General features: G+C 37.6%; 1 protein-coding gene and 1 non-coding gene across 8 annotated transcripts in view; both read right to left on the bottom strand.

Moving 5' to 3' along the window:
• Positions 1 to 646: 646 nt before the first annotated feature.
• LNPK (lunapark, ER junction formation factor) overlaps positions 647 to 18,019 on the bottom strand; it is a 67,040-nt gene continuing 49,667 nt past the window's right edge. For 5 of the 7 annotated variants that reach the window (XM_060177666.1, XM_007524684.3, XM_060177665.1 and 2 more), the window contains 4 exons: positions 15,714 to 15,819; positions 13,955 to 14,025; positions 13,020 to 13,187; positions 647 to 2,179 (listed from right to left, as the gene is read on the bottom strand). In XM_060177666.1, the coding sequence (XP_060033649.1) occupies positions 1,941 to 2,179; positions 13,020 to 13,187; positions 13,955 to 14,025; positions 15,714 to 15,819 (584 nt within the window). In that variant the 3' untranslated portion in view covers positions 647 to 1,940. Of the gene's footprint in view, positions 2,180 to 11,389; positions 11,473 to 13,019; positions 13,188 to 13,954; positions 14,026 to 15,713; positions 15,820 to 18,019 lie in introns of all 7 variants that reach the window. The other 2 variants (XM_060177670.1, XM_060177668.1) reach the window with 2 other exon arrangements.
• TRNAK-CUU (transfer RNA lysine (anticodon CUU)) lies at positions 5,871 to 5,943 on the bottom strand. Its single transcript has one exon. It is a non-coding gene; the product is annotated as a tRNA-Lys (tRNA).

Genomic DNA, 18,019 nt, shown 5'->3' with positions numbered 1-18,019 from the left:
TGTTCATTTCTATATTTCTTTCAAAGATATTCCTCACTTCTTCTTGATTCAAATAAATTATATTTCTTAAGGAACTTTTAATTTTCAAGCAATATACACCATAATTTGAATGTTTTAAAGTAAGACTTAGTAAAGTATGACAAATATATTCATGGGTAAATAATACACAAAACCTGATGACACTCAAAAAAGTCTATATTCCATAGAGATTATATTTCATAGAGGTTCAGTTTCCTATTTTCTTTACATATTTATATACATACAGATGAAAAGTGGATGCAAAAGTCTTTAACTTGTTTCTGAGCAGTTAAAGGTTGCTATTATTTCTTTAAAATGTCATTATCTACAAAAGAATTTATGGCCCTTTCATATTTTAATGAAATGCTACAATTTACTTAATATCTATTAACTATCAGTGAACTGTGCACATTACATAAATTAATTTGAGTAGTCTCCATATACTCAATGTAAATATTTTTCCTATTTTACAAATGTAAAAAGTCTGCTCAAGATTATAGAGCTCGTACTTTATCCCATTTCTGTAACCTCAAAAACTCTAGTCACTACAGCTTGGTGCCTCAGACTATTAATAGATTCTGTTCCTTAAAACTAAAGACTACCAGATAAAATATATTAAAACAAGAGATGAATTTTAATAATAAATATTACTTTATTTAATTTTTAATATGCTGTTTACATCTTGGAAGTATTTGTCACGTACCATTCCTATATATTTCCCCATTTGGCTTAACTTGATTTCAATGTTATTTTCAATAAGGGAGAGGAGAGAGAAATGGAAGTCAGAAAAGATAACCACACCATTGAGGCCAAGAATCACTATCACAGGTCAAAATTTCTTCCTGTTAACCCTCTGGGTAAGTATTAAATCTAAGGAACTATCAATAACTACCTATCTTCATAAACTGTATTTGTCTTTCAAAATTACAAATGCCCTCAAGTGTTTCTAAATCAGAAAAATCTACTGATCAGAATCTCTAAACTTAACTATTTCCCTGAATTTGAAAGGTAGCAAGTCTGAATAAAAGCATCATAAAATATTCTCTTATCATGAGCTCATCCTACTAAGAGTCTTCTAAGGTAATATAAGCAATACACCAAAATACTGTTTGAAGAAGCCTGAACAGTTAACAAAAAGAAACTGCTGCCAGATCATCTTTATTTTCCTTAACAAAATACACACAATAGCACAATATTCACTTATATATCGTCATTATTCTACAAATATAAATAATGCTCAGAATTCAAGTACAGTCAAGTGCAGAGATGGTTCCTATATGTTAATATGTAAACATAAGCAAATCACAGACATCATGTGCCTTTGGCCCAGCTGCAAAATAAGAGACTTCTTAAAAAACAAACAAAACACTGCACTTGACTGTTGAATTATATTCTTACTGAAAATTCGTACCAATTCCTATGTGATTGCAGTGATGTTTCATATCACTTAATGTAAATGTTTACACATCCCTCCTACTCCTGGCAAACAGCTGGGGAGTTAAAATTCTAGCCAGTTTTCATAAAGACATATTCAAAAATTAATTCATTCCTCAAAAAAAAATCACTATTCGAACTTATTCTTAACTAGAGTTCCTCCTCTGCCAAAATGGTTAATATTTAAAAATCACCTATACAGAAAATAAGTTCTCATGCTTGCTTATGTACAGAATGGGAAGAAATCCAAAATTTGTCTTAACCAGTCTAGATCTTTGTACATTCAAGGGAACTTTACTGATATCATTTGTTTTTTATTTCAGTTCCCAGAAGCTAGACCTGTGACATATTGGAGTAGGCGAGCAATGTGAATTCAAATGCTATCAAGAAGTTATCTGGGGGTGGGGGTAGAAAGCATCACCTAAGAAAGAAAGAACCGACATCAACAAGACTGCAAATACCCAGCTGAAGGCACATGGCAGCATTTACTACATGGTCAGCAGAGACTCCGCACTCAGATCAGGGTTAGGAAGAGCATCAGCTCCAGAATCTGTTGAATTGGCTTCACTGATTGAGGTTTCTTCACTCTCAGCCTCTTGCTTCTTCTCTGGTTCTTCTTCTGTGACAGATGCTTTGTCAAGCGCTTGGTCTGTCTGCTCTTTTTCTAGCATTTTGTCATCTGTCTCATCTGTACTGTTGTCAAGAATATCTGGCTCTTCTAAAGATTCTGAAAAGATAGAGTCAAAATTTAGAAATAAAATACTAAAACTCATTGAGATAACCAAAATACAATGCTTATATGAATGAGAAACGATCTGCTATCCTCCTTAGTCTTTTGAATGTATAACTAACTAAATGTACTTACCTCCCTATAACATACCATATAAGAACTGGTACAAATGAAAAAAAATCAGTTTGGCAGAGACAAACCATAAAAATAGTTCCGTCCAAGGTTACTTATTTTCATGAACACAAGATCCTAATGAAATGTTTGAAAGTTTAATATTTAGTAGTCAAAGTAGCACAGAATCACATTCTAAAGAAACAACAGCCCAGAGTACAAGTGTATTAGCTCCAGTTTGTTTCCTGAGGGAACTGTCTCCCTTTTAGCCAGACTCTACGGTGCTATTTCCTACAGAGCTTACACCATTATTATCCAAAACTGAGAAAGTCAGGATCCACCGTTTTTCAATGGCATGACAAGTCTGTCCTCATCCCTCTGCAAAGCAAGTTCTCCGGATCTGTACTACTGCCAGTAAGACGTTCCTTGATAAGAACTTGTTATATGCCAACAAGGCAAGGGAGAGTAAGAAAGGGTCTTTTTTCTCTGTCTTCACAGAAGATAGGCTAAGTGTCTTGGCTCATTCCTGAAAATTCATGTCCTTTCAGCTCCCCTTTGACTTTCATTATATTCCAGTCATAAAGTTCCTTTTGTGGCAGAGGAAGTGGCTAGAGGAAGAATGAAGGGCTTGCATGTGTGAGTCTCTGGGTTTAAGCTCTAACACACTACATACACTGAAGTCAAGCTGTGTTCTGGTCACTCTCCCCCTTATAAAGTAAATCTTTAAAAAACAAAGACCCCGGAGGGAATTGGGTGGTAGCACAGCTGGTTAAGCGCAGGTGGCGTAAAGCACAAGGACCGGCATAAGGATCCCGGTTTGAGCCCCCGGTTCCCCACCTGCAGGGGCGTCGCTTCACAGGCAGTGAAGCAGGTCTACAGGTGTCTGTCTTTCTCTCCCCCTGTCTTCCCCTCCTCTCTCCATTTCTCTCTGTCCTATCCAACAATGATGACAAAAATAAAACAACAAAGGCAACAAAAGGGAATAAATAAATAAATAAAAAGACCCCTTCATTTCTTAAAGACAAAGAATGGGATAAAGGAGGGAGGGACATAAGTAGTAAACTCTGACTGCTCAATTTCCAAGCCAAAGATAAAATTCTAGATTTGGACTATTTCTTGTTTTCAAAATACATAGCAACTGATATTCTCACATCTTATGGTTAAGTCACATATGCCAAACTAACATGCAGACTGGCCTACCCCCAAAGGAAATTCCTTATATTACAAATGACACTGATTTTTAAAATCTGACAGATCAATCTAAACATATAAAGTTCTACTTAACAGGCCAGGGTATTGATCAATCTGCCAATGTCCTGCAATTACAGAAGCCAGAATTCCTTTCTTCTGCACCCCAACAAGAATTTTGATCCAAAGGGGTAAATGTTTATGGAAGATGACCAGAGGGCTCTGAACCCCAATTCCATCAGTAACCCAGAGAGAAGAAAAGAAAGGACATATGAAAGTAGCAATATATGTAAGTGTGTCTTCAAAAGGAAGAGAAGGCAAAATCATAGAAAAAGAGAAGACGAATATACATAAATACAGAGTTATAGAAATAATAATCATCCCCTATCTGTGACCTTGGAAGAACTACTGCAGTTCCCAGTGGAAGGAATGGAGACACAGAACTCTGATGGTGGGAACGGAATGGAACTATACCCATTACCTCATAATTTGGGAAATCAATTTTAAATCACTAATACAAAATTTTAAAAGTTCTACTTAAGTTAAAACCTAGTATACTACAGGCAAGAACTTTACTGAATAAGATTAATAATCTTAGATGAAATTATGTTATGTGTACATGTTAAAGTGGAGGTCTTACAGATTTTGGTTCTGATAAATCAATTTTTTAATATTTATTCCCTTTTGTTGCCCTTGTTGTTTTATTGTTGTAGTTAATATTATTGTTGTCCATGTTGGACAAGACAGAGAGAAATGGAGAGAGGAAAGGAAGACAGAGAGGAGGAGAGAGAGAGACAACTGCAGGTGGGGAGCTGGGGGCTAGAACCGGGATCCTTACACTGGCCTTACACCGGCCCTTGGCACTTTGCGCCACCTGCGCTTAACCTGCTGCACTACCGCCCAACTTTCTATAAATGAATTTTAATAATAAAAATTAGGGGGACCAGGTGACATCCTAGTTAATTAGGTTTAACTATATGAACATTTCACATGAGTATAAAAGTTACTGAAGAATACTGAAAATCATGTTTGTGTCAAATGTCACAAAAATCTTTTTTTTTTTTTTAAACAGGTCAAAATAGACTTACTACACCACTTGGAGTCTTTAAGACCACAGCAGAAAAAAACAGTAAGTAATTTGAGATTTTTCAGTACGCAAAAGAAAAGAAAAAAGTGCACATAAAACTCTACAGACATGCACAAATCATTTCAGCTACAAGGGCAAGTTCAACAGTGGGAAACATCTAGAGCTGCCAAATAAATGTCATTCTACCGTCACAGAACTCACCCGGAGTAGTCTTTTTTCCCCAAGTAGAATTTTAATAAGTCATGGTTTCCACAACCCTGGCCACAGGGCAATACTTACTTGCCAAGGACTGTAAAATTGTTATAACTTAGCAAACTTTCTGAAACAAACCAAAAAATTCAATGAAGGGGGGGGGAACCTCAGAACTCAGTACTTAACACACCATTAAAGTGCTTAATTCAGCACAGTCCCACACAGTTTGTCATTCTCTAACAGGTGACCTGATACTGACATTATGTAAGACAGGTACCAAAGTTCAAGGCTAATCACAGTCAAGTTCTTGTGGTGTAATTATCTTCAAAAACAGACATACTAATAGTCAAAATTCAATTCAATTTTTAAAATTCTGGGGTTTTAAAGACACAGCAAAGGGGCCAGGTAGTGGTATACCTGGTTGAGTGCACATGTTACAGTGTGAAAAGACCCAGGTTCAAGTCCTTGGTCCCCACCTGCAGGGGGAAAGCTTCATGAGTGGTGAAGCAGGGCTGCAGGTGTCTCTCTGTCTCTCTTACTCTCTATCTTCCCCCTCCCTCTCAATTTTTGGCTGTCTCTATCCAATAAATAAAGATAATATTAAAAAAGTTATTTAAAGTGGTCTGGGAGGTGGCACAGTGGATAAAGCATGGGACTCTCAAGCATGAGGTCCTCAGTTCAATCCCCAGCAGCACAGGTACCAGAGTGACATCTGGCTCTTTCTCTTTCCTCTTATGTTTCTCATTAATAAATAAATAAATAAAATCTTTAAAAAAAAAGTTATTTAAAAAAGACACAGTTAACACAAAGACGACACTGTGTTGGCATTCTTCATGTTGGTTTGACCCCCTTCGCCCAACCTCTGAGAGAAATGGTTTGGCCCTTGCTGGTTTCGCGCCCGCTTTCTCCCCGCCCCCTGTGCCAAGGACGCGCAGAGTCCCAGCAGCAGCGGAGAAAGAAACATGGGGAAGCACGTGGTGTGGTGATGCGCCCGCTCGTGAATAGAGATTCAACTGCGGCTTCTCAGCCCGGCCGTGTGTCCCCGAGTCTCTGTCGACCGCTGCGAAGCCAGCCCGGCCCGCTGGCGCCCCGAACCTTAACGACAAATGGCGCCCAACGTGGGGCTCGAACCCACGACCCTGAGATTAAGAGTCTCATGCTCTACCGACTGAGCTAGCCGGACTTGTTGATATGTAAAACTCTCGATTACCTTCTCTATTAGAAATGGTAGATTACACAATGGCTATGCTAATGATTCTCATGCCTGAGGTTTTCTTTCCTTGATTCTTATGTCTATCTTTTGACATTCTATTGTTTAAACTTTAAAAACCTTAAAATCATTCTAAAAAAGACTTCCAATTGTGATAGAGTTATCAATTGTGATAAACTTCTAACCTGCTACAAGTTTTGTTTCATAGTAAGTAAATTGCAGCTGCCAAGTTCTCTACAGAAAAGCAGAATTCCGATGGCTGACATTCCCCATCGAGACAGGAGTGCAACAATTCACCCCCTGGCAATTCTTCGGTGGACATCTGCTTTGGACTCGCTTCTATCGGACTCACTGGTACACCTCGGACACTTTGCACAAAACTAGCGGCTTCCCTTTATGCTGCTGGGTTTCTCAAACACTGACTGCAGCCATGCCTTGGGACTCTAGGCCTCACCCTCCCCCCATGCTAGAAAATGCCCGTGGAGGCAAGTACGCCCCCGAGAGGCAGGAAATGTTTTTTTTTTAAGCTGATAAAGTTTTGCCCACAGAGGCAAAAAATGGCCCCCTCAGGCCTTCCCTTGGCAGCACACTGGTTCTTGTTACTCGCTTACATGTTTCTCCATGTTTGTGCCAGTTTCTTTTTTGAAAATCCCTGTACGATATAGGTTTCTATTCACCCCACACCCCTGATACTGTGGTCATTTAGTTAAAAAGAAAAGGGGGGATTGTTGGCATTCTTTGTGTTGGTTTGGCCCCCTGCCCCCTACCTCTGAGAGAAATGGTTTGGTCCTTGCTAGTTTTGCATCTCTCTTTCTCCCCACCCCATATGCTAAGGATGCCCAGAGTCCCAACAGTAGCAGCAGAGGAAAAAACATGGAAAAGCACATGGTGTGGTGATTTTCCCATTCGTGAATAAAGATTAAACTGCAGCTTCTCAGCCCAGCTGTGTATCCCCGAGTCTCTCTACTGCCGCAATGCTAGCCCGGCCAGCTGGCGCCCCCGAACTTTAACAACAACACTGAAAATTGTAAATACTTATACCCTGATCTGTCACAGTAAGAAAATAACATCATGTACAAAGCTTACTGGTCAATACTCCAGAGAAAATATGGAGTATAATATGTATTATACTCCAGAGGAAATATGGAAGGTTAAAATTCAGTAAGTTATCAGGTGGAACTTGAAAATTATCAGAGTTTTTAATGACTACTTTTCTTCCCCCAGGTTAATTTGTTGGAAAGTAAAAAAAAAAAAAAAAGTATTTGATAAGACAGAGGGAAATTGAGAGGGAAGAGGAGATAAAGAGATAAAGGGGGCAGGGGAAGGCATCAGCAGGACTGTTTCACTACTCACGAAGCTTCTTCTCTGCAGAGGGGCTTGAACTCAGGTCCATGTAAATGGTAACAGATGCTCTCAATGGTGTGTGCCAATGCCAAGACCCTCAGGGAAGTAATTTTAACAGTAGTGGCACAATAAAAAAACTAGTATGAGAGTGGGGGGTATATAGCATAATGGTTATGCAGAGACTTTCATGCCTGAGGCACCAATGGTCCCAAGTTCAATCTCCCACACCACCATAAACCAGACTTGAGAAGTGCTCTGGTCGAGAAAATTAAAAAAAAAACTAGTGTTGGGAGTCAGGCGGCAGTGCAGCAGGTTAAGCGCATGTGGTGCAAAGTGCAAGGGCTGGCGGAAGGATCCCAGTTTGAAACCCCGGCTCCCCACCTGCAGGGGGATCACTTCACAAGCGATGAAGCAGGTCTGCAGGTGTCTGTCTTTCTCTCCCCTTCTCTGTCTTCCCCTCCTCTCGCCATTTCTCTCTGTCCTATCCAACAATGACTACAACAATAAAATAACTAGGGCAACAAAAGGGAATAAATAAATGAATAAATAAATAAATAAAGGACTTCCAGTGCTTCTGTGAAAGTCTGAATTCAGCAACACAACTCAAATTCATAAAACAGACTAAATCATATAATGAATATGGTAATCATGTATTTGCAAAAATAGATTAAAGCACCACTTTACAGGCTTTTTCCCTTTACTTTATTGGAAGAGGGGCTAGTGGCTGATAGCCCAGTTGCTGACACAGGGTACAGCGCATCTCCCTGTGATAAATGTCTGCAGACCGTCTCACAGCCACCTGTGTTCTTTCTGCCATCTTGCACCAGATTCCCCAAGGTCTCCAACCCTCCCTCCTTCCTCTCCTTCCCCAGACTGCTTTCACACAATCCACCAAACCCAGATTTTTATTTTAGTTTTTTTTTAAATAAATATTTTTACTTATTTATTATCGGGTAGAAACAGAGAGAAATTCAGAGGGAGATAGGGAAGGAAAGAGGCAGAGAGCCACCTGCATTCCTGCTTCACCACTTGTGCAGCTTTCCCCCTGCAGGTGGGGACCAGGGGTTTAAACCTGGGTCCTTGCGAACTGTCATGTGTGCACTCAACCACCACCTGGTCCCTTTATTCCAGTTCCTAAAAGAAAATCTTTGTAAGAATATAAAAGGCTTGCAAAATAATTTTAAATATTTCCCAAGTTAATATATAATTTCTATAGAATACATGATTCTATTTAGTTCATACCTTCAAAACTTGCTAGTATGTTAGTCAATTTATTTAGACTTCTAGGTATTATTGCTTTATAAAATAACAATTTTATTTCCTTGCTAACAAATCTAAAATTTATTGACTGATTAATTAGGGAAGGGAGAAGGAGCAGCTCTCCAACATATGCAATGCCAGGAATTGAACTTGCAACCTCATGCTTGAGAATCCAATGCCTGATCTATCTCCAAGGTCACTCAACTCCCAGATGTGATAAGCCAAAAAGAGAAACAAGAATACCAGGTAATTTCTCACACAGGTAGAACTTCAACAAGGACAAAACAGGAAAACACAAAGTGAAACTTGAACTGGGTGTGGTGTATAGCACCAAAACAAAGGATTCTGGGAAAGAAGAAAAGGGGCGGAGAGAGTATTGGGCTCCTGGTGCATGGTGGGAAAGAAACTATACTGGGTGTGGGGAAGACAGCACAATGATAATGCAAAACAGACTAATGCCCAAGCGTCCAAGGTCTCAGGTTTAATTCCTCACACCACCATAAACTAGGGCTGAGCAGTGCTTCAGAAAAGGAAGAAGAAAAAAAAACAATGTTGGTATGCATGAGACCCCTTCTGTTTCATTTGGTTTAAATCCCCCCTGCTTAACACTATTCTATTTACATAACCACTTCATTCTATTTACATAACCACTGTTAACAAGTTCCACCCTCCCTCCAGGGCATTTGTGGTTCAGTGATAGGATTCTCGCCTAATCTGCCCCCTTTTTGTCACACTCTGATTTTCACCAGTCACTTTTCTCTCCACCCTCTCTATGTCACATCCTGTTTCCGCCTTACTTGGCAAGTATATATAAAGACAGCATTGTGAGTTTTACGGTACTGTACTTTGAGTTTAACTTAGCTCGTCTTAGATTGTGCTGCGTCCTGCATGAATAAAGAGATACTGCCTACAGCTCAACCATGAGTCCCCTGGTCGTCTGTTACCCGCCCGTGAAGCCAGCCCGGCGAAAACAACATAACCCGTCGAAAACAACAAAACAACACCTAAATTGGGGGTAGGGAGAGTGTTTTGCAGACACCTATCACAGAGATAAGAAGTGTGTCAACAACTTTATTGTAAACCATTAATAACTTACCACAATAAAGTAATTTTTTGGGGGGGGAAATAAAAAAAATTTAAAACACGCTAGTCTAAAATCACTCTACTAGTATACCAATAATATAGAAATCTTGCAATATTACCATATCTAACAAAGACTGCAGTGTATCAGTTATTTAGGAAAGCAAATTAGAGAAAGTCAAGCTGAAAACCAGTTTAATATAGACTAGTAGAAATTCAAGCATTACTGTGCCATTCATTTAACCATAGAAACAAACATGGGCTCCTAAAAACAGTTCATTGCTTTGGCATAGAATATTTATTTAGTAATGCTCATAAAAGTGCTAATTTCTTGTTTCTCTAATATTCTATTAAGACAGATGGTTCTTTAAAAACAAGAATTAAAGAGAGAGGGAGAGAGGGAGAAAGGAGAAGAGACTGGAGGGGAGGGGAGGGGAGAGGAGACGGAGAAGAGATGGGGAGGGGAGGGGAGAGAGAAAAAAGGGAGGGGAGAGAAAGGGAGAAAAGAGGGAGGGGAGAGGGAGGCGAGGGAAAGAGAGAAGAGAGGGAGGGGAGTCGAGAGGAGGGAAGGGGAAGGGAGAGGAGAGGAATTCAAGTGAGTAATTAATGGGAGAAATTTCTCCTAGGCCTTCTTTGATGAACGTTTTTCCAAGATTTCACATGCTGTTTGCTCTAAAGAGTGGTCCAAAACTTCCAATAGCCTTGCGTCTCATTCTAAAAGCAAAATCTTCCAGTAGTAGAATCAAGATAAAACTTAACTTTTCAAAGTCTTGCGTTACAGATTGAAAAGGAAAAGGCTTCTTCTATTTTAGATTATTCATATAAATGGTAACTGCATTTGTTGAGAGAAAAATTCCAGTGGAAGAAAGTTACCTTTGGTTCCAGCTGCAAGTTCAATAGTCCCATTGCTGTGGTTCTTGCTGTTATCAAGGAGCTGTTTCAATACTTTTTTTTTTAAGTAAATCTTTAAAATATTTATTCATTTATTTCCTTTTGTTGCCTTTGTTGTTTTATTGTTGTTGTCGTTAGGACAGAGAGAAATGGACAGAGGAAGAGAAGACAGAGAGGGGGAGAGAAAGATAAGACACCTGCAGACCTGCTTCACTGGCTGTGAAGCGACTCCCCTGCAGGTGGGGATCTGGAGGCTTGAACCAGGATCTTCTGCAGGTCCTTGCGCTTTGCGCCACATGTGCTTAACTTGCTGTGCTACCACCCAACTCCCTGTTTCAATACTTTTAAAAATATGAGCATTTTAAAGTAGGGAAGGTATATTTTTCAGAGCTCAAATTTCTACATCAAGAATGTAGAAACAAAACTCTAAATCCTCTTTACATTGTAGATGGTTGAGAAGATATAGTCTTACTCAATAGTTCAGTTTAATAATAAGGTATGCCACCAGCATTTAAAACAAATACAACTTCATCTGTTCATAAGAAAAACTTCCAGAGTTCAGCTTGAATTGAAAAGCGTGCATCACAGTGGTGAGTCACCAGTCTTGAATTGAATTGAAAAGTGTGTATCACAGTGGTGAGTCACCAGTCTTGGAGGAAAAGTTCAGTCTTCTAATGAGTCAAAGAAGTGAAAGGTGCTTAGAATCATTTGGTGAATCAAAAGAGATTTATGAAAAATTATCACTGTAGTAATTATTTTAACCAAATGAAATTGTTGCTTCAATCTTTATTGCTAACAATTGTCAGACCCTGCCTCAAATTCTGTCTTCACCTATCAACATTACCTTATTAAGGTTGAGTTTGAGCCAGTTAGACTTCGTTCCGGAGATTTCAGACAGAAAATGTGACATCTGGGGAATTACTGCTCCTAGATTAGATGAGAAGGAAAGGTATAGCTGGGTGCTGTTTCCTAACTGTCCATCGCTCCCTTAACAGAAGACAAAAGCATGGGACTCAATGTCAATATTTTTGTTTACTTGGCTGACTTCTCCGCTTGTGTTTTTTAATTTCCTTTTTTTTTTTTTTTGGTTCCAATTATTGGCTTTCAAATATTCACTTTAGCTTTCATAACTAAGGTTTACTTATGGAAAGGACTTCAATTTTTCCTCTAGGCATCTTCAATATCAAATTCTTTAATTTCCAGTTCCAAGAGATTGCAATGGCAAGGCAGATGTTTTACATGTGATCACATGCAGCTCAGAGCCCGATTTAAGCAAAAACAAAAAAACAAAAGTTTCTGATACTATGTTTGGAGTTGATGCTGTAAACTTGGCGAAGATGAATAGATTGATTCAGTATTGGAAGTATGCAGGCCTCCTGTCATGGCTATCTGTATTTAAATTCATTTTGATATTTGTTAGTAAGCCAAAAGTCATGCCCAACCCCAAGTCAACACATACTTTAAGTTCACTCTTCAAAGGAAAAAAAAAAAAAGATAAGCATTCATTAAATTTCTGCTATCTGAAAAACTCACTGCATCAGATATTTTTCTTGGTTAATTTTTTTTAATATTCAATGTCTTTATAAAGAAGTACATATGCATAATTTTTAGAAACTATAATAGAAACATGAGTACTGACTGCTATGTGAACTAATCTTTCAATGTGGGTTTTTTTCCTGTCCAGACAATACTAGAATATCAGTCTGTCTTATAATTAATTTAGCCATCACCATAATTCAGAGTTGCTTCACAAATAGTTCCTGACTTAATATTAAAAACAAGAGTTCACAATTAACAGTTATATCTTCCATTTCATCTTTTCCATTTTTTTTTCCATGAAACTTCCAAGAAATCTCAAGAGAGAACTGAAAGTTGAGTCTAAATTCCAATCTGATTTCCTAAAATAAAGTTGCTTTATACCAAAGGTATACGTGGACAGTGCTAATCTCATGAGTATAAATTGTGTCAAAGTCCTATGAACATTGTCATTCAAAGAATATAAGGATAACTTTCTAACTCCAATGTTTCCTGCTTTATGGTAATTGATGTCAACTCAACTGGTAGGACCAAATTTATTTGTCTTATCAATATACACTACAAACATTATGAGAATTTTATGCCTTAAGTAGTTATTTCATACTTTTCGTAATCTGTTTCATTTAAGTAAATTGTAAGAAAAAAAGAAAAGATTCCATGAAAATACAGCCAGTCAAATTTCCTAACAATTATAACAGGAGAGGTCACTCCATAAACAATGTTTATCAAGCTGTTACTAAACACTGCACTTAATATAACCTGCACTTTAAAAATGAAGCATCACACCAATCACTCAAGGCTACAGCGCCACAGCAAAGTCGGCAGAGGCATGCTGCAAAGTTTGATAGACTGAACTTTTCTTATCCAAAAGCACTATGCTTTCACTGTTAAATAGCAAACTCTTAAGGCACAAGCTGTTTCAATTAATATGTCCATACCTTCACTGACTTGGTTCTCTGATGAAACCACAGTTTCTGAGGTTAAGTCCACTGAACTTGAGCATTCTACAACTTGTCTCTTCTCAAAACTAAATTCTGGAAGTCTTGGAGCCTGGGGTCTGGTTTTTCTTGCAGGATTCAAGAAAAAACAATAGGCACACCGAAAAGCTGTAGGGAATATGTAAAATTAAATAAAGCCACAAACCAAAGAAAAATCAAAGACTAGTCAGGTAACTCTCAAATATAATTTATATACAGTCAAAGAAACTTTCAAAAGTCATTTATTCCTTATGAAATTTATATGTGGTTTTAATATACTAGGTTTTTCTAACCAAGCTAACTTTAAACCATAATTTCTAGTTTATTAGGAATATTAGCTGTAATGCAAATAAATAAATAGTAGGATAAATAATATCAAAACCATTAATTATGATCTAATAATATTTAATAGAAATTATATTTTGAATCACCAGAATCCTAAGGTATTTTCAATGCATAAACTCAATCATTGTCTAACAAAATTTAGTCTGTCATATTTGAGAAGTATAATTTAGTATAGTAGCTTTGAATAATGGTCACACTACAGAATCATCTGAATAACTTTCAGGAAGATGCAGATGGCCCACTCCTTATCATTAAAACAGATCCTGTATCTATATACAATTCCCAGCCATTCTAATTTTTAGTTCCTCTGGTGATTCTTCTGATGCATAAAGAAGTATGAGGACAACTAACACCGTGAGGAAGAAACCAGAATAGTCTATCCTGCTATGAGAACCATGTGCATGAATACATATAAGTGTGTATGTGGTGGGTGGGGGTGGGCTTTATATCTATATATACGGAGAACCTTAAATAAATGACATTGCATAGGGATTAGCATAGAATGAGATATTTGAGTTAAATATTTAAATCTAGGTGTCAATAATTCTTACCAATGTATTCAAATTCTTCCTTCAATGCCATGCCATTATGAGAAAAGCATTGCTGACATATAAGGGCATACCTAAAAAAGGAAGGAAGGGAGGGAGGGAAGGAGGGAGGGGCAAAAAGAAGGGATAGAAGAAAGGTTGGAGGGAGGGAGGGAGGACCAGGGAGAGAACAGCTTAGCTATAAATGCAGTGAAAGTTCACAGGGGAAGGTACTTTAACCATCACAGAAAATTTATATTTCAACACAACCAATTATGTCTTAGCAGATTAAATGCTACTTAGTAGCTAACAGCTTTAAAATTAACAGGTAAATTTCAAATTTCAATCATTTAAAGGTATAATTTATACAACAGATTAAAAGTACACTAGATAACAGTCATATGAATATATTGGGTTGTTGCAAAAATCATGATGTATTTTTATGATATTCTATGCAAAAATGTGTTATGACTTTTCCAACAGCCCAACATCACTACTAGGTTATAAATAAAATAACCATTTGATATTAAAACAATTAAATTCCATTGTTTAAATATATATTCCTGAAGAGAGATTCCAAATCCATGGTCAGATAAGACAAGCAAATATGGGAAATCTTAGAAACTCAGAAGAAATACTATTAAAATATCTCAGTAGTCTCACAGTAAATAAGTATATTTAATTTTTTAGTAAAGTACAAAGATTAATTTTTATAGGTCATGATTCTTAGATCTATCTCAGCTACAGCTAAACATTTTTCTAATTTTCTATTTATATACTTTCTCTATTCTCTGTGTATGTATTAAAAAAAAAAAAAACTTGGTTCTACCAAACAAGTCTATTTGGAATAATATATAATTTATTATATTAACAACAAGTCTTATTACTTTCATTAAAGTAATAATATTAATCATTGATCTTGCCAAAATCTATTGTACTATAATAATTTATATCTATGTGAACTATTATTCTGTTCACATATTTCTCTTCCTATACTATAAGGATAAATAAAATAATTATAAAATAATCTATAATTCTTATAAAATCATAATCATTTCATTGAAGTACTAGCAGAAAATATTGCCATGTACATGTAAAATTATTGTCTGCTATTTAAATCACTATCATCACCACATTTAGTACTAATAAAACTCCACTGCTTCCAATCTATCAAAGTTTCAGTATTTTTTAGCCCTTTAAGTTTAAAAGTTTCAAGTAAATTATTCCATTTCTCTAAAAATAGCCATACAGTAGAGTATCACAAACTTTCTATTATAGGCAACGTTTTCGGTACATTACCGAAACTACTTTATTCAGTCTCCTCGTTCTTGGTTTGGATACTCTAACACATAAGTGAGACACACAGTGTTTCGTAATCAGGAAATAAGAGCCACAAAAATGTACATCTAGGGAGTCGGGCTGTAGCACAGCAGGTTAAGCGCAGGTGGCGCAAAGCACAAGGACCGGCATAAGGATCCCGGTTCGAGCCCTGACTCCCCACCTGCAGGGGAGTCGCTTCACAAGCGGTGAAGTAGGTCTGCAGGTGTCTATCTTTCTCTCCCCCTCTCTGTCTTCTCCACCTCTCTCCATTTCTCTCTGTCCTATCCAACAACTACGACAACAATAATTACTACAACAATAAAACAACAAGGGCAATAAAAGGGAATAAATAAATAAAATAAAATAAAATAAAATAAAAAATGTACATCTAGTGCATGAACACACACACATACCCTGATCAATAATTTCCTTTCCATTTAGCTATCACTTAAGTAAGCATTACCTGTTCTGCGGACCATCGCCGACTAAATACTCCACAATTCTATCCACAGCGCCTCTTTCTCGGGGAAGAATAGGTCTTGCTAAAGGTGGACCTGGAGGATGAAGACCTGGTAAATAGATACACAGATATGAAAATTAAATATAATACATTTATATTTCAAATTACTTACAAGAACTATGCTCATCAGAACCTGCAAAAAAAATTTTTAACAAAATCAGGTTAACACTGATTTTTACATATTTCTGTAGAGCATTCAAACTTTCTTTGGAATAATAGCACTACTGCAACCTCGTAGGTGGTGTAGTGGTTGAAGTGTTAGACTTTCAAGCATCAGGTCTCAAGTTGGATCCTAGCCTTGCACATGGCAGTGACTCTCTGGTGTTCTCTCTCTCTCTCCCCATCTAATAATTCCGGATTTTATTTGGGTTGCTATGACCATGTTACAATGCTCTATCCTACATAGTAACTCTGCTCTACAGGGTTGGGCTTGGCCTCTATTTATTCAGAGGAACTGTAAGGTAGCTATCATTCCAGTCACCTTGTTATTTTTTTCATATATTTTTTAATTTTTTTAACCAGAGCACTGATCAGCTCTAGCTTATGGTGGTGTGGGGGACTGAACTTCAGAGCCCTCAGGCATGAGTCTTTTAGCATAACGATTATACTATCTGCCCCTCCTTCTCTTTCCCTCTCTGTCCTTCATATAAATTAAGTAAGTAAGTAAAACTATACTACAAATAATGTTTAAATATGTACTATTCTGACTCACTAACATAGCCTATTAAGTCCAACTTTGTTGGGGTTCTGTAGAAGCTGACTTTTTATTGCCACCAGGGCTATTGTAGTCTATGTAGAAAATAATACAAAATATATAATTTTTTTAAATGCCACCAAGGTTATTGCTGGGGCTCCATACTGGCACTATGAATCCATCACTCCTGTTGGCTATTTTTTCCTTTTCTATTTTATTGGATAGAATAGAGAGGAATTGAGGAGAAGGGGGAAATAGAGAGGGAGAGAGAAAGATAAACACCTGAAGACCTGCTTCACTGCTTGTGGAACCCTCTACAGGTGGGGGGGGGGGGCTTGAACCTTGATCCTTGCACATCTGAATCTATCATTAAAAACTACTAAGACGGAGTCGGGCTGTAGCGCAGCGGGTTAAGCGCAGGTGGCGCAAAGCACAAGGACTAGCATAAGGATCCCAGTTCGAACCCCGGCTCCCCACCTGCAGGGGAGTCGCTTCACAAGCGGTGAAGCAGGTCTGCAGGTGTCTAGCTTTCTCTCCTCCTCTCTGTCTTCCCCTCCTCTCTCCATTTCTCTCTGTCCTATCCAACAACGACAACAACAATAATAACTACAACAATAAAACAACAAGGGCAACAAAAGGGAATAAATAAAATAAATATTAAAAAAAAAACTACTAAGACTAGTGATTGAATCTAACAAGGTTTCAGGGCATAAGATTGATATATAAGTTGACTATGTTTACATACATACATTAAATGCATAGTTGGAAATAGCCAATAAAATAATGCCACTGACAATAAGATAAAAATGTGAAATGATTAGATGCACAATTAACAACAACAAAAAGACCAAGTAAAACCTAAAACTAAATACAAAACACTGCTGAGAAAAACAAAAGATTTAAATAGTGGCACTATATATATTGTGCTCATATAATAAATTAGGCAATACCAACAAACACAGATGAAGGTGGAGGGTAGAAGGAGAATCTGGAATTTAGTTAGGGATGGTGCTTTGTTGGAACAAGTCTTAGAATGCAAGAATTTTTAAGACGGCTGATTCAAAACCCCTTTAAGTCTTTAAAACAAAAACAAACAAACAAAAAAATTACTTTAGAGCAGCCAGGGAGGTGGTTTGGTGATAGAACACGGGAAATTCAAGCATGTGAATTTGAGTTTGATCCCTGGCATCACTGATGCCAGAATGATAATCTGGTTTTCTCTGGTTCCTGATCTCTCTCTCTCTCTCTCTCTCCCTCTCCCTCCATTCCTCCCTCCCTCCCTCCCTCTCTCTCTTACTCTCTCTCTCTCGCTCTCTCTCTTCTCTCTCCCTCTCTCTCTTTCCCTCTCTCCCCCACTCCCTCCCCACTATCTATCAACACCACCCTCCACCTCCTCTTTTATTAACAAGTAAATCTAGAAAGAAAGGCTTTAGGGTAGAAATGCTATAGTAATATCATCAAGGTAAACAAAAAAGAAGAGGAGGAGGAGGAGAGAAAGGAAAAGATTTGCTATGTAAATAATCACAAACCTAAAGGGTTATTATCAACTGGAAAA

The sequence above is a fragment of the Erinaceus europaeus genome, chromosome 18 (assembly GCF_950295315.1).
Source record: "Erinaceus europaeus chromosome 18, mEriEur2.1, whole genome shotgun sequence".
Lineage (NCBI taxonomy): Eukaryota > Metazoa > Chordata > Mammalia > Eulipotyphla > Erinaceidae > Erinaceus > Erinaceus europaeus.
This window is presented reverse-complemented; position numbering and strand designations above follow the sequence as displayed.